The sequence below is a fragment of the Colletotrichum costaricense genome, assembly GCF_030867565.1.
Source record: "Colletotrichum costaricense strain IMI 309622 chromosome Unknown Scaffold_9.1, whole genome shotgun sequence".
In the NCBI taxonomy this organism is placed as follows: domain Eukaryota; kingdom Fungi; phylum Ascomycota; class Sordariomycetes; order Glomerellales; family Glomerellaceae; genus Colletotrichum; species Colletotrichum costaricense.
The window spans coordinates 1131517-1154698 of NW_026848238.1; the positions used below are offsets into that span (position 1 = coordinate 1131517).

The 23182-nt window shown below is 52.8% G+C and overlaps 8 protein-coding genes across 8 annotated transcripts; 3 read left to right on the plus strand and 5 right to left on the minus strand.

Moving 5' to 3' along the window:
• Positions 1 to 1225: 1225 nt before the first annotated feature.
• On the minus strand, positions 1226 to 2685 carry CCOS01_09211 (uncharacterized protein; the record flags this gene model as incomplete). Its single annotated transcript, XM_060457371.1, has 3 exons — positions 1226 to 1753; positions 1810 to 2153; positions 2208 to 2685. 3 exons carry the CDS (start codon positions 2683 to 2685, stop codon positions 1226 to 1228), a joined length of 1350 nt encoding a protein of 449 aa, XP_060312071.1.
• Positions 2686 to 2900: 215 nt separating this feature from the next.
• On the plus strand, positions 2901 to 3326 carry CCOS01_09212 (uncharacterized protein; the record flags this gene model as incomplete). The annotated part of the gene is made up of 1 exon (XM_060457372.1): positions 2901 to 3326. One exon carries the CDS (start codon positions 2901 to 2903, stop codon positions 3324 to 3326), a length of 426 nt encoding a protein of 141 aa, XP_060312072.1.
• A 459-nt stretch (positions 3327 to 3785) lies between these two features.
• Positions 3786 to 5468, minus strand: CCOS01_09213 (VHS domain-containing protein; the record flags this gene model as incomplete). Its single annotated transcript, XM_060457373.1, has 5 exons — positions 3786 to 4066; positions 4122 to 4278; positions 4334 to 4804; positions 4851 to 5243; positions 5457 to 5468. The coding sequence occupies 5 exons, from the start codon at positions 5466 to 5468 to the stop codon at positions 3786 to 3788; spliced, it is 1314 nt and encodes a 437-aa protein (XP_060312073.1).
• A 1417-nt stretch (positions 5469 to 6885) lies between these two features.
• CCOS01_09214 (uncharacterized protein) lies at positions 6886 to 7107 on the minus strand (the record flags this gene model as incomplete). The annotated part of the gene is made up of 1 exon (XM_060457374.1): positions 6886 to 7107. One exon carries the CDS (start codon positions 7105 to 7107, stop codon positions 6886 to 6888), a length of 222 nt encoding a protein of 73 aa, XP_060312074.1.
• Positions 7108 to 7951: 844 nt separating this feature from the next.
• On the minus strand, positions 7952 to 9561 carry CCOS01_09215 (uncharacterized protein; the record flags this gene model as incomplete). The annotated part of the gene is made up of 5 exons (XM_060457375.1): positions 7952 to 8137; positions 8200 to 8340; positions 8434 to 8733; positions 8812 to 8981; positions 9036 to 9561. 5 exons carry the CDS (start codon positions 9559 to 9561, stop codon positions 7952 to 7954), a joined length of 1323 nt encoding a protein of 440 aa, XP_060312075.1.
• A 1167-nt stretch (positions 9562 to 10728) lies between these two features.
• Positions 10729 to 11877, plus strand: CCOS01_09216 (uncharacterized protein; the record flags this gene model as incomplete). The annotated part of the gene is made up of 4 exons (XM_060457376.1): positions 10729 to 10833; positions 10897 to 11120; positions 11201 to 11544; positions 11627 to 11877. The coding sequence occupies 4 exons, from the start codon at positions 10729 to 10731 to the stop codon at positions 11875 to 11877; spliced, it is 924 nt and encodes a 307-aa protein (XP_060312076.1).
• Positions 11878 to 13911: 2034 nt separating this feature from the next.
• Positions 13912 to 14429, plus strand: CCOS01_09217 (uncharacterized protein; the record flags this gene model as incomplete). Its single annotated transcript, XM_060457377.1, has 3 exons — positions 13912 to 14029; positions 14132 to 14204; positions 14333 to 14429. The coding sequence occupies 3 exons, from the start codon at positions 13912 to 13914 to the stop codon at positions 14427 to 14429; spliced, it is 288 nt and encodes a 95-aa protein (XP_060312077.1).
• A 1573-nt stretch (positions 14430 to 16002) lies between these two features.
• Positions 16003 to 19239, minus strand: CCOS01_09218 (uncharacterized protein; the record flags this gene model as incomplete). Its single annotated transcript, XM_060457378.1, has 5 exons — positions 16003 to 16403; positions 16461 to 17407; positions 17462 to 18598; positions 18885 to 18980; positions 19115 to 19239. 5 exons carry the CDS (start codon positions 19237 to 19239, stop codon positions 16003 to 16005), a joined length of 2706 nt encoding a protein of 901 aa, XP_060312078.1.
• Between the last annotated feature and the right edge of the window lie 3943 nt (positions 19240 to 23182).

Sequence of the window (23182 nt, forward strand, 5' to 3'; positions counted from 1 at the left end):
CTCGTCCTTTCTTAGTGCCTCGGCTTTATCCCCTAATGCCAAGGGTGATGGCGGACCGAGGCGGTCCAGGAGGCTCACCAGGAAGTATTGTGATGGACAAGTCCATTGTCATGAGAAGAAGACTAGTCGTTGGGCAGGAATGTGCCGCGGCTTCATATCATATGTGAAAATAAGGAAATTTCAAGATCCTTTTGGAGTTTGATACCTTGGCTTTGATGAGTGAGTGAGTGCTGACAAAAGTAAGTTTTTAGTCTGATAGCGAGAGCACCGACATGGAAAGGCCACGAAAGGACTCAGGAGAACATTCTCAAGGACGGTTTCGTACACAGGGCTATCTCGCATGCGATCATTCCTCAAATGCATCGCTGACTGAAGTACGTATGATTCACTCCCTTGAAGAAGAGACTACTAGCATGTAGCTTGAGACATCTTCCGGGAAAATCTGGCTATTGGCTTCATCACGTCATTGAGACGTTGAGGTCTTTCAAATGGCGTTGAAGCCAAGAGAAACCCATAAAGGCACCTAGCAATCTCTAGATTGAGATATATGTCTTTGTTTCTCGGAGCCTCCTCTTGAAGTCTTGTCCTAGATTGTACACACGGATGCCGGCTCTCGAAGACTGCCAATCCCTTTCTCACCATTCGTGAGCTTCTATATCGTAAACTTAATCGGCTGCTCCGGAAGGACGGCAGATTTGAGTCTCCTATCAAGCGTCATATGACTGAATCGACAAACCAGATTCGGTCGTAGGTAATAGATATTAGCACAAGTGACTTGCTTCTTTTAGGCCATGTAGCCAAGGGAAGTTTCTCAATCTTCTCAAAGATAGAGCCGCAGAGATTGAACATCGCCTGCAGGGTTGCTCGGCATAACCTTTCTCTCTTCGAGGTAATCGTCAGGGCTGAACTGAACTCGAACAAAGAACACTCGGTAGAAAGATTGGTTCCTTTCGTCTCCAGATGGAATGATCGGCAGCAGACAAGGTCCAAATTACCTGAGATCAACCATCATCTGCAATCGGTCGTAGTACCCTAGACAAGCCAACTCGATGTCTTTCCAGGTACACGAGCATTCGTTCTAGGTTGACGCTTGAAGACTTGTCAATTTCGTTTCTCATATAACGACATCATGTGGGATTTTCAGAATATTCATCTCATCACCATATTGATCATTCAGATCCCAGTGACCTTGGCAGCCGCACCATCGAACTTCATAAACCACACCTCACAACCAAGTATAACACTCATCCGCAACAGGCACCTCAACGCTGTAAAGCTCCTGCGACCACCACTGCGTCGCAAACCCAACAACGCTAAAAAAGAAATCACTCTTCACGGAAAGCCCCTCCTCACAACCCGTATTATTCTGACCAACACTGATACCCGTCCCATTCACCCCCTGGCTCGCAGACAGCACAAATTCATTCACCAGCTTAGAGCGCGACGTCACCCCCGAGCTGAGATCGATGGCGCCGCCGAGGATCTCAAACACGAGCTCGACGCCCAGGTCGACGTAGGGGTTCACACCGACGGCGGCCTTTTCGGAAATGTTGGCGCGCGCGGTCCAGACGGGGTCCCAGCCCGTGGCGGAGGAGGATGCGGCGTCGACGAGGTCGAGGTGGAGTTTCGCGTCGGGGAAGGAGATGCCTAGGTCCGTGGTGATGGATGCTTTGGCGTCGGCTTCGAGTTCGACGCCGATGGCGAAGCCGATTGCGGGGCCGAGTTTGATGATGCCGGGGATGTCGACAAAGTTCTGGGATTCGGATGTTAGTCGGTGTAATGCGGCAAGTTTGAGAAGTGATCACTTACGTAGCCCAGGTCTTCGGGGTCGTAGGTAAAGTTACCAGAGTACGGTGCCTTGACGTCGACGGTGAGGCCGAGGACCGCGTCAAAGGTGGTGTCGATGTCGAGGGCGAGTTGCTCAACCTTGAGGGGGATGATGCTGTACTTGAGCGTGCCGGAGAAGGTCATGTTGGATGTCAGGGAGGCCTCGTCGGCGGTGACGGAGAGGTACGGGTCGTAGGTGAAGAGGTTCGTGTCGGCGGGGAGGGCGAGCGTGTTCGTGATGTGAACGCCGCCGTCGTCCCACTTGATGTCACGCTTGCTGGCGGGATTCTGAACAGGGACGTTGGAGAAGGAAATCTCCGTAGATGCTGGTCAAGGTGGTTAGCACATGTCTTTGTGTAAGGCGTGAGACAAAGACTTACTAGCCGTGTTGGCAACGTCGCTCTTGTGAGCGTTCGCAACAACCTGAAGAGTCTCGGCGTCCCAGGTAACGGTGTCAACCAAGAAGAAGCCGCGCTCGTTCTCGGCATCGCAGTTACCCAGGTGATTCGTGACCATGACAAAGTCGTCGAGCGCCTGCCACTGCTGAGACGTCTGCTCAAAGGCGGCCGTGACGTTGAAGGTGACGGTGATGCTCGCGTCCTCAGCGCACTCGACGCTCGCAATGGCCGCGACCTCCTCGAGGACGACCGAGGGGTACTTCATGGCCAGGACGACGCTGACGAGGCTCACGTCGTCGGCGGCGCCGTAGTTGAGAGTGATGTCGTTGGACGGAACGAGGTTGGCCGGGTCCGTCTTGTTGCACTCGGGCCGCAGGACAGGGGTGAGCGTGGTGGTTGTGTTGGCGGCGGCGTGGGCGCCGGTGACCATGGCCACGGCCAGGGCGAGGAGGGCGAGCATCTTGGCGGACTTTCGGGGAGGGAATGAGTGAGTGACCTACGCTTGCTGGAGGCTGAAGAGACAAGATCATGGCATTGGAGGAGGAGAGCTCGCTCATATAGATGTCTTAGACGGAGGATGTCTGACGGTCATTCTTGCTGCCCCCGGGTCGGCGATGGCGGGTTGAGCGTGCGGGATTAGAATCACTGCCAATATTCTCTCCGCCATCCTTGTAAATGACATGCAGGAACATCCCTCGCGAGTCGCGATGGCCTCACGGGAATTCTTCTTACAGGCCCCTCCCGAAAAGGGAACCTTCTCATCTTATTCCATGTCACATCTCACTTTCGATGCACCATCCGCACGCGTTACCATCGGGCCCTCCGCTCCACATGCCGTTGCGCGAGTCGCGGAAGACGTTACCAAAATGTAGCCCGAGCTTATCGATAATCGAAAGGGATTCAATAAATCCCACTGCGGTGCAACGTCGGGGCCCTGATTTTACGTCACATCGAACCGCGGGGTCACAACTTTGTTTTGCGTCTTATCCACGAGATGTAGTAGCAAGAGCTTCGGCCGAGCTTGTGAGAGGAAACCCATGCCCCGCGAGAGAGGATCCCATTGGACATCGAAGAGAGCTCTACCGCGAGGGGGAGCTTTGACAGGATGCAAAAATTGAACACATGCCGCCGAGGGGGTTGCGGGATCGTGGCATCTCCGGCGGGGGCACGTCGGGCGATAGCTCCCGGAATGGCGCTCGGCGGGGACGTTGGGGGCCCGGGCGCTGTTCCCAAAGGGGAGTTGAGGCCGAGTCGGTACCAACGGCGGGAAGTCGGTGACCGATTTCGGATGTTTGGAAAGGGGAACGTTATGTACTCTATAGTAGTGCGCATTATTAATAGCACCGAAATAGTAGATATGTATGCTCTTGAATCATTCATCAATGAAAATGTCTAAACGGGGCGCTTTGCTAGATGACTTGAGGTTTTCAACTTGCACCTGATGCAGTCTCTCGACCACTTATTCAATCCCTCATCATCACAGAATATCCTTGACTGAGAGGGGGGAAAGCACAAAGAAGATAGAAAAGTATGATGGGTAATAGTTATGACGGTTTGGTATCACCATCTCGGCTCTGCTCTTTCGGTCGCGGGCGTCTCCAGGGCGTTCTTGTCGGCAAAAGGGTCATCGTCGTCTTCCTCCTCCTCCGAGTCAGGCTCAACAACCTTCTGGACAGGAGGTCTCGGGGGCTTCGCCGGAGCCGGTGCGGGCGGGGAACGCCTCGCCATCGGGACCGGTCGGGGTGGAGCAGGCGGACGGGAGGACGGAGTGTTGCCGATGCTCAGACCAGAAACATCAGGGGGAGGCGGAGACATGGATTGCTTGGCCTTTTCCGTCACCACTGTAAATTTATTAGTAGAGCTCTTGAGAATTGATAGGAATACGTGGACGCTTACTTCGGTACATGTGAGCTTGCTCGGCAAGTTCATCGTCGGAGTCACTGTCGGCGTCGATCGAGCGGTCGAGCTGCTCAAACGTCATGAGCGCCGTGACAAGCTCGTCGTTGGCGCGAAGGAGACTGCCGAGCCACTCTTCGGATTCAATGTGGTGGATCTGTGGCAACTAGTCAGAGAAAAGAATCAGGCGGCGAGGCGCGAACGTGACTTACATAACGAAGGATCTTTCGTCTAAGCTGTTTGCAGCTTTCGAACTGCTGGACAGCTTGGGCGTTATCAGAGATCCGTTCCCTCTCACGGTTGATGCTCTGCAGGTGGTTGGTCAGGTTGGTTGTGGCGATGGAACTTTCAGCAATCGCGCTCTTCATTGCGTCCTTTTCCAGTTCCAGGTTGAAGGGTTTGCGCTTGCTCTTCTTGTCCTTGTCCTTCTTCTTCTTATCCTTTGACGACCCGAAGAAGGAGCCGCCAGAATGGGAAGAGGATTTGGAGTGGCTAAAGGAGTTGGTGACATTGGATGTGTTGCCATAAGGCAGGTACGGCGTTTGCTGAGGTCTGGATGACTCGCCCGCACGGGTGGTGGGCGAAGGAGGCTTGTCCTCTTCCTCTTCCCCGAAAGGATTCTCAGTCTCCCGCACAGCTTTGGATCGCTCCTGAGTCACAGCAACCTTGCGCTTGGGTAGTTCCTAAAAGAAATTAGTTGGCATCGGCGAGTAAGAACGTCGGCCGTACCTGGTGCAGTTTCGCAATACGCTCCAAGCCTGGCGTGCTCTTGTACTGAGCCCAGCTGCGGAACAACTCGGTACACTTCTTTCTGACGTCGGGATCAGAGAGATCAGAGGTTCCGCAGACCCTCAGTCGTTCCAACAGGGGCTCGTCGGCGAAAGCTCGTTGGAAACGTGGGCCAGCGTTTTGGATCAAGCCGTCCAGGATGGTCAAAGCTCTGAGCTGGCGATGGACGTTGCCGTACTTGAGCTTCTTGCGAATGGCGCGGGCAGCCTCTACGGGGCCCGAAGCTTGCAGCTTGATGACTTCCACAAGGTCTGGGATGCCACTCATGTCATCTTCATCGTATGTCTCGGCGGTCAGCGTCTCAATGCTCACCGTAACGGCGGAATATGGTTTCTTCTGTCCTTGGTGTCAGTTCCTGTGTACTCTACAGGTAACATAGCTCTTTTGAGGCTACATGAAGCTTCCGGAGGGTGTTGAATAGGCATCATCACAAGACAACGTAGCTCTTGAGCATCCACTATCAATCCATCTAGCCTCACCGAAAGCCCCCGTGCGGCTGTAACCACCCGATACTGCGGAGAGCTAGAGATGAGGGGGCGCGCGTACCTGAGAGAACATGATGCCCGGCGTACAATACAGTGAGGTATCTTGAGTTCAAAGGGCAGTAGTCCTTAAGCAAGCAAGGACTGGTATGTAGCTGTGGTGTTGCGGCTCAACCCAGGTGGCTGGCCGGAGGAGGGGTCGAGAGGTGAGGTCGCCGCTACTTAGCGGAGGAGTGTCCGCCTGAGGATATAAGGATGAGGGTGGCAGATGCGGGAGCCCGGAGCTAAGGTAGTTGGTCGTCGCTAGTGAGGCTGTTCAGATTGTCGAAAACGATGCGAATGATAGATATGTAGTCCGTCGTCAAGATCGGGCTCCGGGTCGGGCTCGGGATGGAATGTGCATGAAGTGAGTGAATGAGGGACGGACGAGGCAGTCTTGGTGGGGCAGGGAGGGCGCCCTCCAAGCTCAGCTCCGCGGGGTGTCTCCGGTACGTACTCTTCGGGTGCGCGTGAGCCTACCTACCTTAGGTGGACTGGGCCCCGCTGACGTAGTTTCACTCAAGAGCCCGTGGAACCGACCCTGAAAACTGGACTTGAACACAGGTATTATGCAGCATGCTGGTAAACAAAGGAGAAAAAACAAATTCACTCAAGCATTGAAGAGTTTTCACTCGGCTTTTCAAGTCTTGCTTATCAAAGTTTGGGTCTGGCAAGGCACATGGTTGGAGAAGATGACCCGAGTTCAAGGTACCTTGCCTAAGGTATTGCTGGCCGGACCTCTCTGAACAGTGAGCTTTGGGATGTCCCGCACAAACGCTGGAAGCACGAGCCACTTCTCCTAGGCCAACCAGCTTCAACCCTGTGGAGTCATCACTCCCCTGAGGACCACCGGCACTGCTCGGCGCCGTGATCCGGCTTGGCCAATCGTAGTGACTGGCCGAAACAATATGTCATGTGATCCTGCAGTCTCCAAAGATGCTTTGAACCTCGTGGACGTCTAATGATTGGAAAGAAAAAATGCATTTCACGCGTTTTCCGTTCTTTTTGAGAGCTCTCAACTGTTGCTTCTGGCTTCCCAAAGCTGTTCTAGAACTTGATTGGAATTTAAGTCACTGTTCAATGGGTTGAAGCTCCGAGTCCAAGCATGGCACAAGTTACCAACAAGAACCTGGCTATGGCGGCCTGCGAATGCAGTCCAAAGGTATTGCTTCCCGGGTTGAACGGAATCGAGTCAGGCAATATCCTATGATAATCAGTCTTACAAGAAATGTTCAAGCACTAGTCTCAAAAGATAAGTACGATTGTTCGTTCAGGCTCACTTAACTCACGGCGTACCTCAACTTAGCTATGAAGCAATGACATCTTTGTTCATTTATCTAGGACATTTTCAATCGCAGACTTTTTGGTGCAACTCCATGCCAATGCAAAACTGATAGTCAAGTAAAGAAACATAAAACCTTGATTCGGCAGTACCTGTCTTCCAAACTTACTGTCTACTTCTCTGCATCCTCACCAGCATCCTTCTCAGCGATATCCTTCGGGACCTCCTCAACAGGGTCGAAGCAGTGGCACTTATCCTTGCTGTAGTCCATGGACCAATGGCATCTTGTGTTGTGGCAATCTCCATACTTGTACTGACGGTTGGAGCCGTCTGGCCGCTTGGCAGCAGCCCACTTGCAAAAGTCGACCAAAGCGTTGACGGCACCGATAGTCATGATGATGAAAAGTTTGAGGAAAGTTGGCAGCAGGGGTCGAAACGAAACACTAGAGTGGCGGGTCAGAAAATGGCTCGGTGAGTTTAACAATGTGCTAATGAAATTATTTGATGTTGTTGATGAGGATAAGTAGAAACTGTCTGGTGGCTTTGATCCCTCTGGTCAAGTAGCCTCAGCCGAGGACCTTCTGAAGCCATATATTCAGGGACCAGAAGCTTGGTCAAGTCTTTACGACTCTCTAGATCTAAGCTGATGGCTTATTGTGCTCCCTACATAGCGTGAAAGACTCAATGCATACTCAGAGATGATGTTAGATTGAAATGTTAAAGACTTGAAACCTCGAAAGCTGTGTGTCAAACAACCATTAGCCGTTCCCCGACACATGCCAGCAACAGATTCCGAGGATATATCCTTTCATCAGGTTTTCTGATGGATGGTTGTACTTCAGGTAACAAAGGGATATCGTCCCCCTTTATTGGCGTAGGATGAACGGATCTTCCAAGTCGGGCTGAGCACTTGAGTAGACTTCACGATCAAAGGTTGTAGAAACTATAGGACGAACAAGGGAGTATCACAATCAGTGCAATCCTTCTTGTTGTAGTCGACGCCAGCAGAGACCGCACAGGAGTGTCCTGCGCCTGTTTCATATCCTACAAGCACTTACGCTCGTGCTAAACTATCAACACGAAATGCCATCATCGCTCATCATCCAGCTAGAACTCGTTCCCACCGGGCTGTCTTTGCTTCCAATCAATGGCTTCGCGCCAGCTTGAACAATAGCAATAACCTTCGAGTAGGTGTGGTGTGCCAGAAGGAAGAGAGGGTGTTCTATCCCAACCAAGTATCAGAACTTGTGCGTGCTCCAGTCCTTACCTCCTTCCTCGTCTTCATCCCCTGTCTCCTCTGCATCGCCGTTTTCTTGAGCATCATCATTCGCGTCGCCATTCTCGTCCTCTTCATCTTCGTCGCTATCATCATCGTCGTCGTCTGCATTGAAGTCCGGCATGACAATGCTGTTCAAGAAGGTGATCTGCATCATGTGTCAGCACATCCATCATCCAAACGACAATCAGTCGGCAAAGGGTTACTTACGAATGGGTGCATCGCGGCAATGATCTCACAAATCTGCTCTTGGGCATCGTCCTCGGTAAATACCTTGTCATCAACCTTCTTGCTAATCGTGAAGTTGCGCAACTTCAATAGCTCGATGTCGCGGTGATCGACCAAGTAGCCCTACGAAAGCGTGATTAGTAACGATCCACAATGACCGTGGTCTTCTCTTCGCCCTTGTTAGATTGCAGGACGAAAAATCCGACATAGGCATACCTTGGGCTTAGTCTTTAGCGCATTCCCCTTATTCGTCTCAGCAAATCCCTTCAACGCCGCTTCCTCGCCCCCCTTTTGCAACGATTTGGGCAAAAAAGTTCTCTTGAACCTCTCATCATTCAAGACCCTACGCCACCGACGCGGCCGCTCATCAATACTCTCCCTCAACTTCTGCAAGTGCGACGCCTCAGGACACCATAAGCCGCCGCCCACAAAGCAAGAGCCTGGCTGAAGATGGATGTAATAACAGGCGTAAGGTCCCTTCTTACCCGTTCTAGACCATGCCGCAGAGAAGTGAGCCTGTGAGTTATTGACCATTAGTGTCATTCTCCCACAGAGTTTCAAGCAACCTAATGGCAATAGGGAATGTCAACGTACCTTGTAAGGAGTCGGGTCCTTGCTGAAGCGAATATCGCGGTGGATGCGAAAGACGAGGTCCTTGGCCGGTAATTCTGGGATGGTGAAATCCACTTCGGTGATCTTTGGTGTGATAGTCTCGACAAAGGTGTTCCAGTCTTTTAGGGAGCGTCTATACTCGCCGTCGTGGCCTGGACTAAATCAGTATTCGTAGAATACCAAGAGGATTTCCTTGTGGGGCCTACTCTTGAGCCAAGATCTCTGGTTGTGAGCTTTGAGGTCCTTCAAGAACGACAAAGTGTTCTTGTGAACGGTGTCGTCGGAGTAGTCCTGTCCATTGAGCCCTCGAAGCTTCTCATGCGGAATGATAGTGACCCTACTCTCGTAATCTTCCTCGCCATCTTCCTCTTCGTCCTCATCTTCCTCAGGTTGGTCATCCTGATATTCATCCTCAACCTTCTCAATCTTCTGCCTCTTCACTGCTTTTGATTTGCTGGGCGCGGGCTGTGGCTTAGCTTTAGGTTTAGCGACTGAACCCTTTGGCCGTCCACGTCCACGCTTCTTGGGTTGCTCCTCCTCCTCTTCTTCATCATCACCTTCGCTCTGCACCTCATCACTGTCAACCTCGACCTTCGCATCTCCATCAAAGTCATCATCGTCGTCGTCACTCTCGAAATACATGCTCTTCTTGGGAGTGCTTGAGACGCGCCGAGACCGCCGCCGGGGCTCATCCTCAGCAGCCGGCGACGCAGCACGCTTACGGGCTGGCATGATTTTAAAATACTTCTCCTCAATTGTATCCCAATAAGTCGATGGATAACTTTTGAGGTCGGGTCGCTCTGCAGCTAGCTGTGGTGTGCATGCAAAATGATTGGGTCTCAAGACCAAGAATTCAGCATCAAAAGCCAGAAAGGTGTCGTGCGTCATCGAGTGGGCGACCGCGGGGGGCACGGCGACGGACGCGCCGGGATCCAGACGCAGGCTGAACGCGCCATCACATGACCTTGCACGTGTACTTATCGTCTATCAGCGCCGCGCGCATTTCGCGGCGGCGGGACCGGACCTCGAACGTCTGCCGTCCAGGTAGAATCAAACGACCGACCGGCTTCCTGTTCTTCGAATGGACCGGTGGCGCCCACACCACATTTCATTGTCCGCTACTACCTCTACCCACTGAGAGTTTTCTTCTTGACTGTGAAATCTTTCGCTGACTCACTAAACGGAGTTTAAGCCTGAACTCCAAGCATCACAACAACGAAACCACGGCACTTTCAGGCTTGTTCCGCACCAGGCTTGCATGAAGTTCGCATGACCAAAGCATATCTCAATCTCATTCTCAAACCTTACGAGTGAGATGCCGTGAATGTCGGAATGAAATGCCATCCCCATGAGGAGGGACTTGGCTCATCAACCTTGCATGCCCTGATTGAAATCTGCTGGTATATCGAACTTGTCGTGAGAATGCCTTGAGACCGCCATCATCTACACAGTCGTCTGTTTCCTCAAAGGGAATGATAATATGTGATTCTAGTTATCCGAGCGAAGTAGAATGATGCTATGCGACTCGTATAACGAGATCCAGCAGGAGATGTTGGAAATGGCACTCTCTGCACCACACGACGGCTTTTTCCGGAGCTCCCTCTTTCGATAAAGACAGACATCTTTAACCCGCCGAGTACTTGCCACATGTGTCTTGACTTGAGATCCGCTACCCCTAAGCCTGAAGTCAATGCATTCTTGAAAAATCCGCACAGGGGCGGGTTTCTGCGAAGGCCTCCGAGACTCCAAGATTGCTTTATGTTTTCATGGTCGACTATAAGTACAATCGTGTTGGATCTGGTCTTGTGCTGAAGGATCCAGCTGTTATCCATGGTACTTGACAACTTCAGTAACACACAACCCAATTCCTGCAACTCTTAAACCGCCATCACATCCATCATGGTAGTAGTCGCAGTCGCCGGAGGCACGGGCGGTGTCGGTAAGACCATCGTTGAACAATTACAGCTCAGCAAGAAGCACGAGGTGATCCTGCTTAGTCGAAAGGTAAATGCTCTAGCCGCAGCCACATGCGAACACGCTTGAACCCCTTCTGACCAGGCCCTCTAGGCTCCTACCACACTCGCCTCAGGTGGCGCAAAGATTGTGCTTGCTGACTACGGCAACATCGAGGCGCTGTCTCTGCTGCTCGAGGAGCACAATGTCGAGGCAGTCATCTCCACGATTGGTTTCGTGGGCCCGGAGGCCGCTCAGTCACAGCTCAACCTCATCGCCGCGGCCGACAAGGCCAAGCCGACCCATCGATTCGTACCCAGCGAGTTCGGAGTCTGGGTGTCTCCAGACTACGCATATTCCTTCTATCCCGAGGCACCTTCCCCTCTTCGTTGCCGCGGAGTCACTGACACCTAACCAGCGACACGAACGCGGCGGTGTTCGGTGCCTGGCTGGACGCAATCGCCGCTCTCAGAAAGACTGGCCTCATATACACTCGTGTCATCAACGGGTGGTTCATGGACTACTTTGGCATGCCGCACACCTCAAGCAACCTCACCACTCACACCTGGGCCATCGACATCGCGAACCGCCGCGCCGCGATCCCCGGAACAGGCAATGAGCTCATGACCCTGACCTACTCGGTAGACGTGGCCCGCTTCGTCGTCCGCATGCTCGACGACGCCGACTGGCCCGAAGTCAGCATCATCAGTGGCTCAGACACCACGTTCAACGAGATTCTGGGACTCGCGGAGAAACTCACGGGTACGTGCGGCTTTTGGGACTTTGAGGCAAAAATGCTACCATGGTCACCATGTGTCGCTGACATGGTCTATTTTCTTGCCAGGAGTCAAGTTTGACGTCGTCTATGACGGAGAAGAGAAGTTGAGAAACGGCCAGGCAACCGTCTGGTCGGCTGGCTACGGCGCAGGACCGGCGTCAATGGAGGAGACGCAGGCAATGATCGCTCTCTTCGGGTTGATGAGCGTTGAGGGCAGGATCCTGGTGCCCCAGGGTAACCGCCTGAACGGAAAGTACCCAGATATCCGCCCCATAGGCATCGAAGAGCTTCTCACCAAGGCCTGGACTGGAAAATAGGATTCGTTCTGTCTCAGGACTAGTGCTTAGGTTGAAGTACTTTGTCTGTCATCGTCGGTAGCTTTTTCGTCTCTGCCGTCCAATCCCCCTAACACAATGTCGCCTCCTTGTTTAGCGTAGTCTCTCTAGGATGAAGACGCATCTCTTGATCTCAGTTCTCGTAACCCTCAACATCTCCTGCTGCCGCTAGTACTCTTGCGCGAGGGTTGAGTCTCGATTGATGGTGACTGCATTCATTGTGACGAAATTTTTGTTCCCTGAGATCCATTTCAAGAAGTGAATCTACGTTGCTCAATCACAGCCAGACACGCTGCCACAAGTCGCTGCCTTACGCGACTGGGTCCGGAAGCCTAGTCTGCCGATCCATACAAACTGGACCTCACACACACAACTCGAGGCAATAGTAAGATGAGACAAGTAAGCCGACTAGTCTAGACCGGCATAGGGCCCGGGCCGCCCGGCTGCAGGCTGAAGTAGAGTTAAATGTTGATCCGAATCCAAAGTCCCAAAAACCACAAAATATAGTCCGACTGCCCCGCCATATGCTGTTTTGTGGATATAGCAGAGATCGACCGCCAGCCACACCCGCACGGCCATGCCGTTTAAATATCCTAGCCTCACAATCATCCTAGCCGCTCAACGTCGCTGGAAAGTCTCCGCTCGGTAATAGAAAGCGAAGGATTCTAACCGCAGTAGAGCTTAATCTTGAAGAGTATAGAGAAGTAAAGGAGCCGCAGTACTCTGCTGACAGAAATCTCACACCGCCCCATGAAGGAGCATCCGAGTTTCGTGCTCCCAGCCTTCCTAATGGTTTGAACCGACATGGTTTATAGAGTTGTCCACCTGAAAGAGTATCAAACTCAATGGTGCCGACACGTCCAGCAAAATGAAGTAAGTGTATGAATGGATACTTCAACCAAAGTCCCGTACGTCTCACGAAGATGTCTCGTGTATCGAGACAGTGCCATTTTGCTACTCAGAATGCAGCCGACGCACCCATGCTGACTTCTAGCTCGGGGCTGTGTATCAGGTCTCACGATAGTCTCTCCCAAATTGGCAAGAGAATCGTCTAAGAGGCGAGACTTGAGGTCTCTGGACCTCCTCATTGGTGGTATAGGAGTGTCCCCGCTAAGGCTTCCCTAAGTTCCTTTTCATCTTGCAAGAGGATGATCTCTATACCCACGGCTCTAGGTGCCATCATCAATGCTCTAGGAGTATTCCAGCCGCGGCTCCCTCGAGTCCCTTCCGACGTTGCAATAGGATCATCCGGAGAGCAATATCCAAGACCTTCCTAAGTCCTTTCTGATGTAAGAGAATCATCCCAATATCCTAGCCTCTAGGCATTATGTTTGGCGGTAATGGGACTGCCCTAGCCGTGGATCCCTAAGTCTCTTCCGATGTTGTTGCAATAGGATCGCCCGGATGGCAACATCCAAGGCTTTCGGTGTCGTGATTGGTTGTATAGAGGTTCCCTGGTCAAGGTTACCATGAGCCCTATCTGACGATCCTCAATCCCCCGGCAAGAGGGTACCGAAAAAGACCTTCGATGTTCAGATACACGAGATGGGCTGTTAAGCTACCTCAAGGAACAATCAAGGTGGCGAGCCAAGGTAGGACAGTGTGGATAGGCAGAGACGCGAACTTGGATACTCTGGTCCAAGATTCTAGTCTCACAATGTATTCCCATCTTGACTTTGGGAGGGGAGGAGTCGCAGGATGACACAGAGACAACGAAACTGGGCACTTTTGCTTTGAGGTCCTAGTCCCGCGAAGTATTCACCTACGGCTTGACATCTAGAGGCAGCAAAGTCGGGTACTTTGGTCGAAGTCCCAGTCCTACAATGCATCACAGTCTAGAAATTATGGGAAGAATGACGATACAGATTCAACTATAAAATCCTCCACCCATCCCAACTCCCCTTCCATCAACATCAGCTTCTCACCTCATCACAACACTCTACACTACAAACCATCTTCACAATCTTCCCAATCTACTCGCATTACCAGTCCCAAAACCCCACCCCAATCCTCAAAATGAAGTCCTCCACCGCCATGGCCATCGCCCTCCTCGGCCTCACCAACGCCGCCACCATCCGCATCTGCAAGGACCAGACCCTCGGCAACTGCGTCACCATGGACGTCGGCGGCTGCAGTACGTTCCTCGCACCCTCGGATTCACCCCTCAGACCTCTCCAGCCTTCGGGCTTCATTCCTCTCCGCCCTCAAACGCGAAGCTGACAAATGTCATTCTAAGCCAACTTCCCCGGAAACATGAACGACGTCGTCAGCTCCGTCGACACCGGCAGCGCCACCTGCACCTTCTTCACGTGAGTTGCTACCGTCTACTTTATTCCCTTCCTTCCCAGAACGGAGAAGATGAAACATTCATTTGCTCTGTATACATCAAGCAACATCGTCAAGAATATCTTCTGACACAATTTCTTCAATCTACTAGCGACGGCAGCTGCGGCGGCGCCTCCTGGACCACCAGAGGTCTCCAGAACACCGTCCCCTCCAACTTCAACGACAACCTCAGTTCCGTCCGCTGCTAGAGGGAATCACACCCTCCATGTTTTGGAAGGTTGAGGGGCCGTTTCCGACGGAGAGACACTCCACGAGACATGATGGTGACATGGTGTTTTCTTTCAGTACTCTCTTGTTATGGCCCACAGCAACGTGAGGAAATAAAGGGGGCTATCGAGAGTGATCTTGACTCGAGCATTTTGGTGCTTTCTTGGTTTCCGGAAAAGAAGCAAGCTAAATTCGATATCGAATCAGTTTAAGTTTCCTACCTTAGTACTTATTCCTCCTTCATATAGAAAATAGACTCTTTGAGTCCCCCATGTCCCCTCGCTTGGTTTATAGTCAATTGTCTCTTGTTGTTTACGCCCGTCCTTGGTAAACTTCTAACTAACTTCTGACACCAATTCGAATTCGTTCGTAACTAATCGCATTGATATTATTCCTCGTTGACAAATCAATAATCAGAGAGGGTTTACCATAGTTCAACAAACAAACCGATCTTCCACTACGAGGAGGGAAAAAACAAGGCAGATGCGGAGTAGTCCATTATTTGTTATTTCAATCCTAACTGTAGTCTTACAGCCTTGAAGTGTTCGTACACTCGAGGCCACTCCGCTTCCTCAATCACATTACTCGTGTTCTCGCCAAAAACATGTTCTCAGCTTAATAACTGCAAATCGAACTTAAGCTCTTTAGGATCTCAAATGCATTTAGGAACTTTCGAAGAACGGGAAAGGTAACCCGGCTTATACGGTAGTCGGCCAAGTAGGACCATCACAAATGATCAAGCACCAAACGCAACGTCAGATATGAACATGTCATTATTCATCTAGCGACCTATCAACGCCACACAATCCCGACAGGAACCACATCTCTCATCCGTACTTCATAACCCCTCAAAGATCAAGCCAGACTAAGGTGAACATACGACGAGACAACATGGAAATAGCTAGATCAAACCGGCCGAGCCGCGCCACCCATCCGACGAGCCGATGAGCCCACCAAACACTGTACACGCGAAGAATAAAAAAAAAAAAAAAAAAAAGGTGAAAGATAAAACGCAGTGCAACTGATTCTCCGACACCTTCCTTACTGCGTCAAGGCACGTAACATTAGAACGCCAAGCCAAAAGTTCTTTTCCCTCCCATCCCCCGCCCTCTCTATCTCCTGCGTAGTCTGGCTGGTCCCTGTCTGTCGGTACTCCGCCGCCGGTTCGACGCCCCGAAATCCCGACCAGGGGTCGCGCACGCTCTCCCCCTCTCCAACATCTGAGGGCAGACCAATGACACGCTGCCATTGCTCGATTCGTCCAACTCTGCATTCCGATTCAACGCATTTGGCCGTTGAGAGCTTCTTTCCATCCCAAAAAGACCTGGACCAGCGACTACGCCGCCTTGTTGCGGTCTTCGAACGCGGAGAAACACGCATGCGACAGGGAAACTCCATGTCCTGCAAACAACCGCATCGGGAGAAATCATGTCTTGGCGCTGAGAGGTCGACCGACATCAAGCCTCAATGATGCCGCTACTCCGTCGAAAACCGTACAAGCCATGCAGTGCAACAGCCTCAACCAAATACTTTACCATCTGGAGTCCGACCACTTCATCCGAGATTTGGGTCATGGGCAATGCGTCCCAGGGGCGTTCTGTCGCGGGGCTTCTCGACCAAATCAGCATACCCATCCAGGCTTGATCCCATTACTCTGACCATGTCGAAAATGTGCGAGCCCTTGAATGTCTCTGCCCAGAGCCTGATGACCGCTGCAGCTAGCTGTCTCAACCTTGTGCTGTCGTTCGCAGATACCTCGTTGTTGGCAGGTTGGCCGGTGGTAGGCCCACCCAGGGATGGATCGATGGGCACAGCAAATTCCGTCTCGTCCAGCATTCTCCTGACCGATTGTAGGAGATTCTTTTCTTCGGGGGTCGCAGGGGGGTCATTCGGTCCGATCGATGCGAGAGTAAGGAGCCATTTAGATAAGAGAATGGCGCATTCGAAGTTGCACACTCCAAAGAAACGGGGTTAGCTAGAACAAGCGATGTTTGAGAAGAACAGGTACTTACAGGAATGTTGAATGCTCCATTCCAGGCTCTTGGTCCTCGCAACATAGTTGACGCCGGCCTTGACCAACATGGACAAAGCATGAATGGCCTGGAACACGGCTCTATGCAATCTCAACGTACGGACAAGGAGGGGCATATTGCTCAACGACGAAGCAACTAGCATGTGATCCCTGGTCTCGAGGGATCGGTTGGGTGGGATCTCGGTGTATAGACGGATATATGCCAAGCGCAGGAGTGCGGTAGAGTTGAACGCTACCGGACCACCCGGGAACGAGTCGCTGTTGCCCACATGCCCCGCGTCGGCCGCCCTCAATTGGTGTCGGTGTTCGAAGCTCACCTGCCATATCCTCAGTGCAGCAGTGACCTCTTCCACATCCTCCGGCTTCAATCCCCTCTGTGGCCCAAACGGCGAGCTGAGTGCGAATGAAGTTTGTTTCAGCAGGTAAATGTGCTGAAGCAATGCGTGGATAAGGACATAGTTTCCGAGGGATGACATGTGCGGAGGCAAGCCCTGGGGCGAAGTCGTCAGGACTCTGGAGAAGGCGTCGTGGACGGTGATTTCGACAGAAGGATAGTTTTGTCTGTCTTCCTGCCACTGCCATGCCGATTCAGCCCTCCACAGCCTGGACGGGTAGGGCAAGAATAGGCCAAGCTCCGAAGTAAGGATAAGAGGCGGCATGTTGTACGCGATACTGCACAGGTTGAAGAAGCAATAAGCTATGAGCTTGGTGCGCGTAGCTCCCTCAAGTCGAATCCAAGTCTCCCAATCCGGTGCAACGGCCGGGCTGGACTCGGCTATCAGACCCTCTTCGCGAACGAGCATAGCAAGGTGGCTCTGAAGAGATAGAGCCTCATGCAAGATTGCTTTCGCTCCCCAAAGCCCGACTGCGAAGAGCAGCAAGACAGCCTGTGTGGTCTCAAGACGAGCTTGCGGGGTGTTTGGCGAGCTGCGGGGAAAACATTAGAGCTGAAAAGCAGAGCAAGATGGGAAATACACTTACAACGGCTCGCGATGAGTGTCCTGTGTCATCGGGCGATCCTGCTGTGCCGAGGCAAAGGTATGCCTAAATCCAGAGCTGGGAGAAGGTCGGGTCGAGTGTGGGCTGTACGCAGCGGGCGTCGGTAAAAGAGCATGTACCTCATGACTATGTCTCCTTCGAATCTGCTCGAGCGCAACAGCCTTTGCAGCATACCACAGCGCATGACCCCGGTGGCTCTCGAATCGGTACTGTGCACCAACAGCCAAGATGGCCAATAGAAGCTCCGGTGCCATCTCGGCGGGCGTCAATGTGGGTATATGCAGGAACGGGAGATACTCGTGGAAACCGCTGATGTATCCCTCAAGGAAACGAGTGAGTGTATGTCTAGACGGAAAGACAAAGTCGTTTGGAATAACGGATGAGAACTCCTCCAGTCGGTTCTTGATGACCGTGTGGTCGACGGCAGAGATACGAAGGGGTGCTCTCATTGACTCTTCGTGGCTCCTTGGACCACCTTCGATACCCTCCCGACCATCCGGCTGAACCGAAGGGAACCGTGACGGAAACTGCGATGATGGCTTGGACGGGCCACGGTGATGCATATCGCCACGGGGCCACAGGCCTCCCATCTGCTGATCAGACTCGAACGGAGGTGGCAAGTAGTGCGAAGAGGGCGCAAAGTCGTCGAGAAAAATGTGATAGTCGTCGTAAGGTGCTGCTTGGGGCTGAGGAACATATCCCGGTGCCAGCATGTTCTGATCCTCCCGTGGCCGTTCGGGATACCCCATCGACTCATCATAGGACTTGATCCTAGTATGATCGGAAGGCGGACGTCCCATCTCAGCCATCATGGGTTGCTGCATGGGGTTCACTTCGCTGGCCAGAGCCGCATCAGAAAGTAGATCGAGGTTGCAAGCAGCGGCACGGGCCGGGCCTGGCATGCGAGGATCTGGGGCCATGGTGGATGCCACGGCCGTTATTGACTCCTGGTGATACTGGGGCTGAGGTGGGCGCTGAACGCCCAGCATTTCGTGTTCGACATGGCTGTCGGAGGAAGATGGCGGATTGTGTGTGCTGGATGAAGTCTTTCTTGGCCGATTATTCTCCTTGCTGCCCTCGTTGAGGTGAACGAGCTTCTCATGGCGGACAAGGAGATCACTGATGTCCATATAAGCATATTCCTTCGTCAGAGTTGGGAGGGGGAGTCGGCCGTGTTGCAGTTGAGCATCAAGAACAGGGAAGAGGTGGAGTCGAAAGTCGGGGTCTTGGGACGGGGGAACGTCTTGGGGATAAATCAAATCAAAGCAAAGTAAAGCTGGGTGGTGGTGTGGTGTGTGTGGAAGGTGACAGCATATGGTGTCGATGTGGTGAGGTAAGTGTACTCAGGCAGGCCGCAGGATGGGTGAAATGACGAGTGGCCAGGGGCAAGGTTGATAGAACTCACCGTCGTCCGAACGTTTTCCCACAACGAGCCCAGCCGCAGGCAAAGGGCTTCTCTTTGGTGTGTGTCCTTTCGTGTCTTTGGACATGCTCCACACGCCTATAATGCAAAAGCAATGTAAGCTAGCCGAAGGTACAGCCAGAAAGCCAAAGCCAAGGCAAGGTAGGGCAATCAATCATCGAGAGAGGAGAGACGGGGGGCCTTGCAACAAGGCGGAGGGGAAGCCGACTTACCTGAAGCGCTTGCTGCAATACTTGCACGGCAACGTCTTGGGTTTTTGCTGCCGGGCCTCACCATTTTCCCCAGCTATGCCAGAGCCTCCATGAGGCTGCCCCTCTATGGATTGGAGTGGCATCATTTTGTGCAAACGCTACCCAAAGGAGCGCCAGGTAAAGGGGGAAAAGAAGGGTACCGTGTGCTCGGCTAGGTAATAGGATAGCTCAAGGACCACCGAGGTCACACAGCACGAGAAAGTGGGGGAAATGGAGGAGGTAAGGTAGGCGGAGCAAGCAGAGTTGGGCTTGAAAGGGATACTTTGCGGGGTGCGGTGTGTGTATCGATATGAAGATGATTGTTGTAGAGACAGCTTTCAGGGTCTCGCGAAGAGCAGCAACAGAGAATTGTTTTGACAACGGTCCTCTGCTAGCCCCCCGTTTTCGTCTCTTTCCATGCAAGCCTGGCGTGAGCGAGTCTCAGATGCCTCTTGGTAGGCGTAAGCGTCCACGGGCGGTGGCGGCCGGCGTTTGCAACTCGAATCAACCGGTACCGCAAAGCATGCGGGAGACGCGCGAGGGAAGTGAGGAGTTGGGATTCGGAGTGGGATGTCCCGGCTGTAGTGGTGATAGGTAGGGTGGGCAAGTTGCGAGGAAAATTGGGCGCGAGGAGGAGAAGATTTGGGGAAGAAGGGAAGTACTGGTGTCACGGCACCACGAGTGACACGACGGATACAGGCAGAGCGAGGTCGAGTATGAAGGAGATGTGTGTGCGGTGGGATGTTGCGGCAATGTGTATGGATGTTTGTGCGTTGGGCTGAGGACACAAACAAGCATGCATGCGAAGATTGAGCGTGAACAACCAAGGCGTAGTTACTCGGCTCAAACAATAACCTTGGATAAAATGGCAGCGAGGTCGAAGTGAATTGGCAGGGAGGGGGTGGGAGAGCAAAAGGCGGGGAATTGATGGATGAGGAGACTCTCGGGAGGGGAGAGCAGCAGTGAGAGAAAGAGGAGAAAGATGAGGAGAGACGCGACTAGGTCGTAGGGCGAACCAAAGTCGTAGCGAAGCCCGGCAGAAGTTGAAGAGGCAGAACGCAGGGCAGCAGCAGCGAAAGAAAGGGAAACGCTGAGCCGCGGCGTACCTTTCTCAGTAGCCGATGAGAAAGAGAGGCGCCGACGTCGACGTTAACGTGTGCAGAGACAGAAGCGCGGAAAAGAGAGGCTGGAGCTGTCTCGGTAAGCTAAGGCAGGTAGCTTGGAAGCTGAGAAACTTAAGCTTGGGATGCGGCGGAAGAGGGGAAACACGGAGATGCCGGCTGTCTGCGGCGCGCGTGCGACAAGGAGATAATGCTGAATGTTTGGATAGGTAAGGGGATATGATCGGCGCTACTACAAAGCTTTGTGGTACCGGTACTCGAGGCGGCGAGTCTGATGCATAGATGGAGATACTACGTGTATCGGGAGGGGAAATTTTGGAGGTCGAAAGATGTCGCGTGAGAGGCGGTCGGTAGAAGAGCTGGCTGGTGTGCCGGCTGTTCAAAGTTGAGGTGGTGGTAGCGACAATGGAAGGTCTGATCTAACGGAGTGCCGCGGAAGATGAATGGAGGAGGGATGCTTTCGCATGCAACATTAATGCTTGATACGTCGTGTGTACAGGACCGGCGCGTGTGCCAATGGGGGGACGATTTGGAGATGGAGCTGGTAACGTAGTTTGATGATGGCGGCCCTTTGCGTGAGGAGGAGGCGGGTAAGGTAGGTGAGGTGGTAGGTGTGAAGAAAGCGGAGGCGGAGGAGGAGGAATTGAGAAACGTGAAGCGATGAGGAGGCAGAAAGCCGCGGTGGTAATGCGTTAGGTAGGTAGAAGCAGGGAGGGAGTGTAGTGCGCCCGCGTGTCCAAAGTGTGAGTCTGAGTCTGAGAGTGTGCGCGCGTGTGTCCGTATGCGTATGCGTGTGCGTGTGCGTGTGCGAGTGTGAGTGAGGTGCCTGGCGAGTGATGGAAGTGAAGTGTATTTTGTGAGAGGTGTGATGTGAGGTTGCCCGTGAGTGAGGTTAGGTGAGGTGAGGTGAGGTGGTGGTGAGGTGGTGGCCGGATGGTGGTAATGGGTGGGAAAAGGTGGAGAGAGTGATGAGGAGAGAAAGAATTGGCTTCCGTTGAATGGGGGAAATCCAGGCAAGAATCTGGGGTCTGGGGTTGTCTCCTCTCTCTCCGCATTGGAGAAGCACCAAGGTGCCTTGCTCCTGCTTCGTGCTGCTACTGCCGCTGCCACTGCCGCACTCGTAGCGTCTATCACTGGTCGCTCTTTCCCGGTGCTCCTTCACCTTACACAGTACCTACCTTACCTGACCTACCTACCTAGGTAGCTTATTACGTACCCAAGTATCTACGTACCTACGAGCATAGGTAGGTCCATCCCACCATCCCCGACCAATGACAAGGTAGCTTACCTCAGCCAAACCCCGCTGCCCTTCCTAATCTCTCCAATCTCCAAAGGTACCTTGCTTGTCTTGCCTCCCATACCTCCGTTCGGATATCCCTAGGTTTTGATCCCGGAGCCGGCAAAGAGACCATGCATCAGTAGCAAGTAGATGGAAAAAGGTCAGAAGAAAAGGGCAAAGGGTGACAAGCGCGCAAGGTATCTGACCCGAGTATGATGTCTACCTACATCGAGAATCGAAAGGAGTCGAAGGATTCTTGGGCGAGCGAGATGATTTGGAGCAGCAGCATTGAGACTCTGAGACTCACCTCACTCTGGGTGGCCTTGGGCATCCGTAGTCAGGTATCCGTAGACTCAATTGTTAAAAAGGGGACTTTGAGGTTGACATGTGTGAAGTATCTTTTTGCGTTTGGTCACACCAACAAGAGACCTTCCTCGGATGACCTAGTCAAGTAGCGGCTGGGCCACGCTTCAACCAAGGACTGCCCTGTTCAACCACCCTAAAAGATGGTTGCATGTGGTGGGGGAAGCAGGGCGGGGAGCTTCACAGCCAGTGCCAATGGGAGCTCAGCCATGAAATCATCCCTCGTCGGCAAGGGCCATTGGAGGCCGATGATCCAGTCAAGCAATCCAGTCAAGCAGATACCTACGGATAACTCTAAGGCACTTCCGTCATCTGCTGTCGAGCGGGCTATATCTGCATCTGCACCGTGGATCCATTGGTGAGCGGGCAAGATCCCAAGACGCAAACTAAAGCAAAAAAACGAATATCGGAATCTCGTCTCATCTCAACAAGCTTCTACTCCAATCTGCTTGTTGTCGTTGCGGCTTGCTGTTGGGCTACCACGGCTGTTTCTCTTCATTCCAGACCATCACCAACTGATTGGCTCTTGTCTTCTTTGCACTCACACGTCGGTATATCTCTGCCTCTTCTGCATCTGAGTACCTAGCCAGGCTAATTGGCACACAAGCAAGCCATGCTTTTCCTGGACTCTGCGTCAACGTGTCCGTGCAAGCTGCCTTGTGCTGCACTGACGCCGGGAGGGGATCATGGGTGCTTCTCCATTAGGCGTCTGAATACACACCGGGGACACTGCTGGTCTCAAGACGCGCCAATGGCAGCTTCGCAATAGCGGCCAATCGTGACAGGGAGCCCTAGATGAGACGGCCACATCGCCAACGGACCACTCATTCGTCCTCTTTTTGGAGAAACCACACGACGCCGTCTGTCCAAGGCCAAGTAGTCCGTAGTGTATTTGAACGTGCAGAAGTCAGGCGTGCGGCGTGCCAGGAGTGCCAGGGTAGTGAGAAGAGATGATCGATCTTGTCCATTTCGAAACCCCCCCGCGCTCTCGGCCCTGATCAGCTTCACCTTCCCGCTGTTGTAGAATCGGGCGAGGCGAGACGAGGCAAAGCTCGGTTTGCTGCTTCTGGGCCGGTGCGTTCCTGTGTGGCCTAGCTCAACCCAACCCCCACCCCCGGTTGCTGTGTGTCATGAGCTTCAAAGAAATCTGAATCTGAAGCTGGGACTCCAGAGGGACGGCTACCATCCCTGCACGATGAACATTGGGGTTTGGGCAGCTACATACCCTCACCTCCCAGCAAAAGCTACCCAGCTCCATATCTCCAAATGCGGAGTCCGAGACGCGCA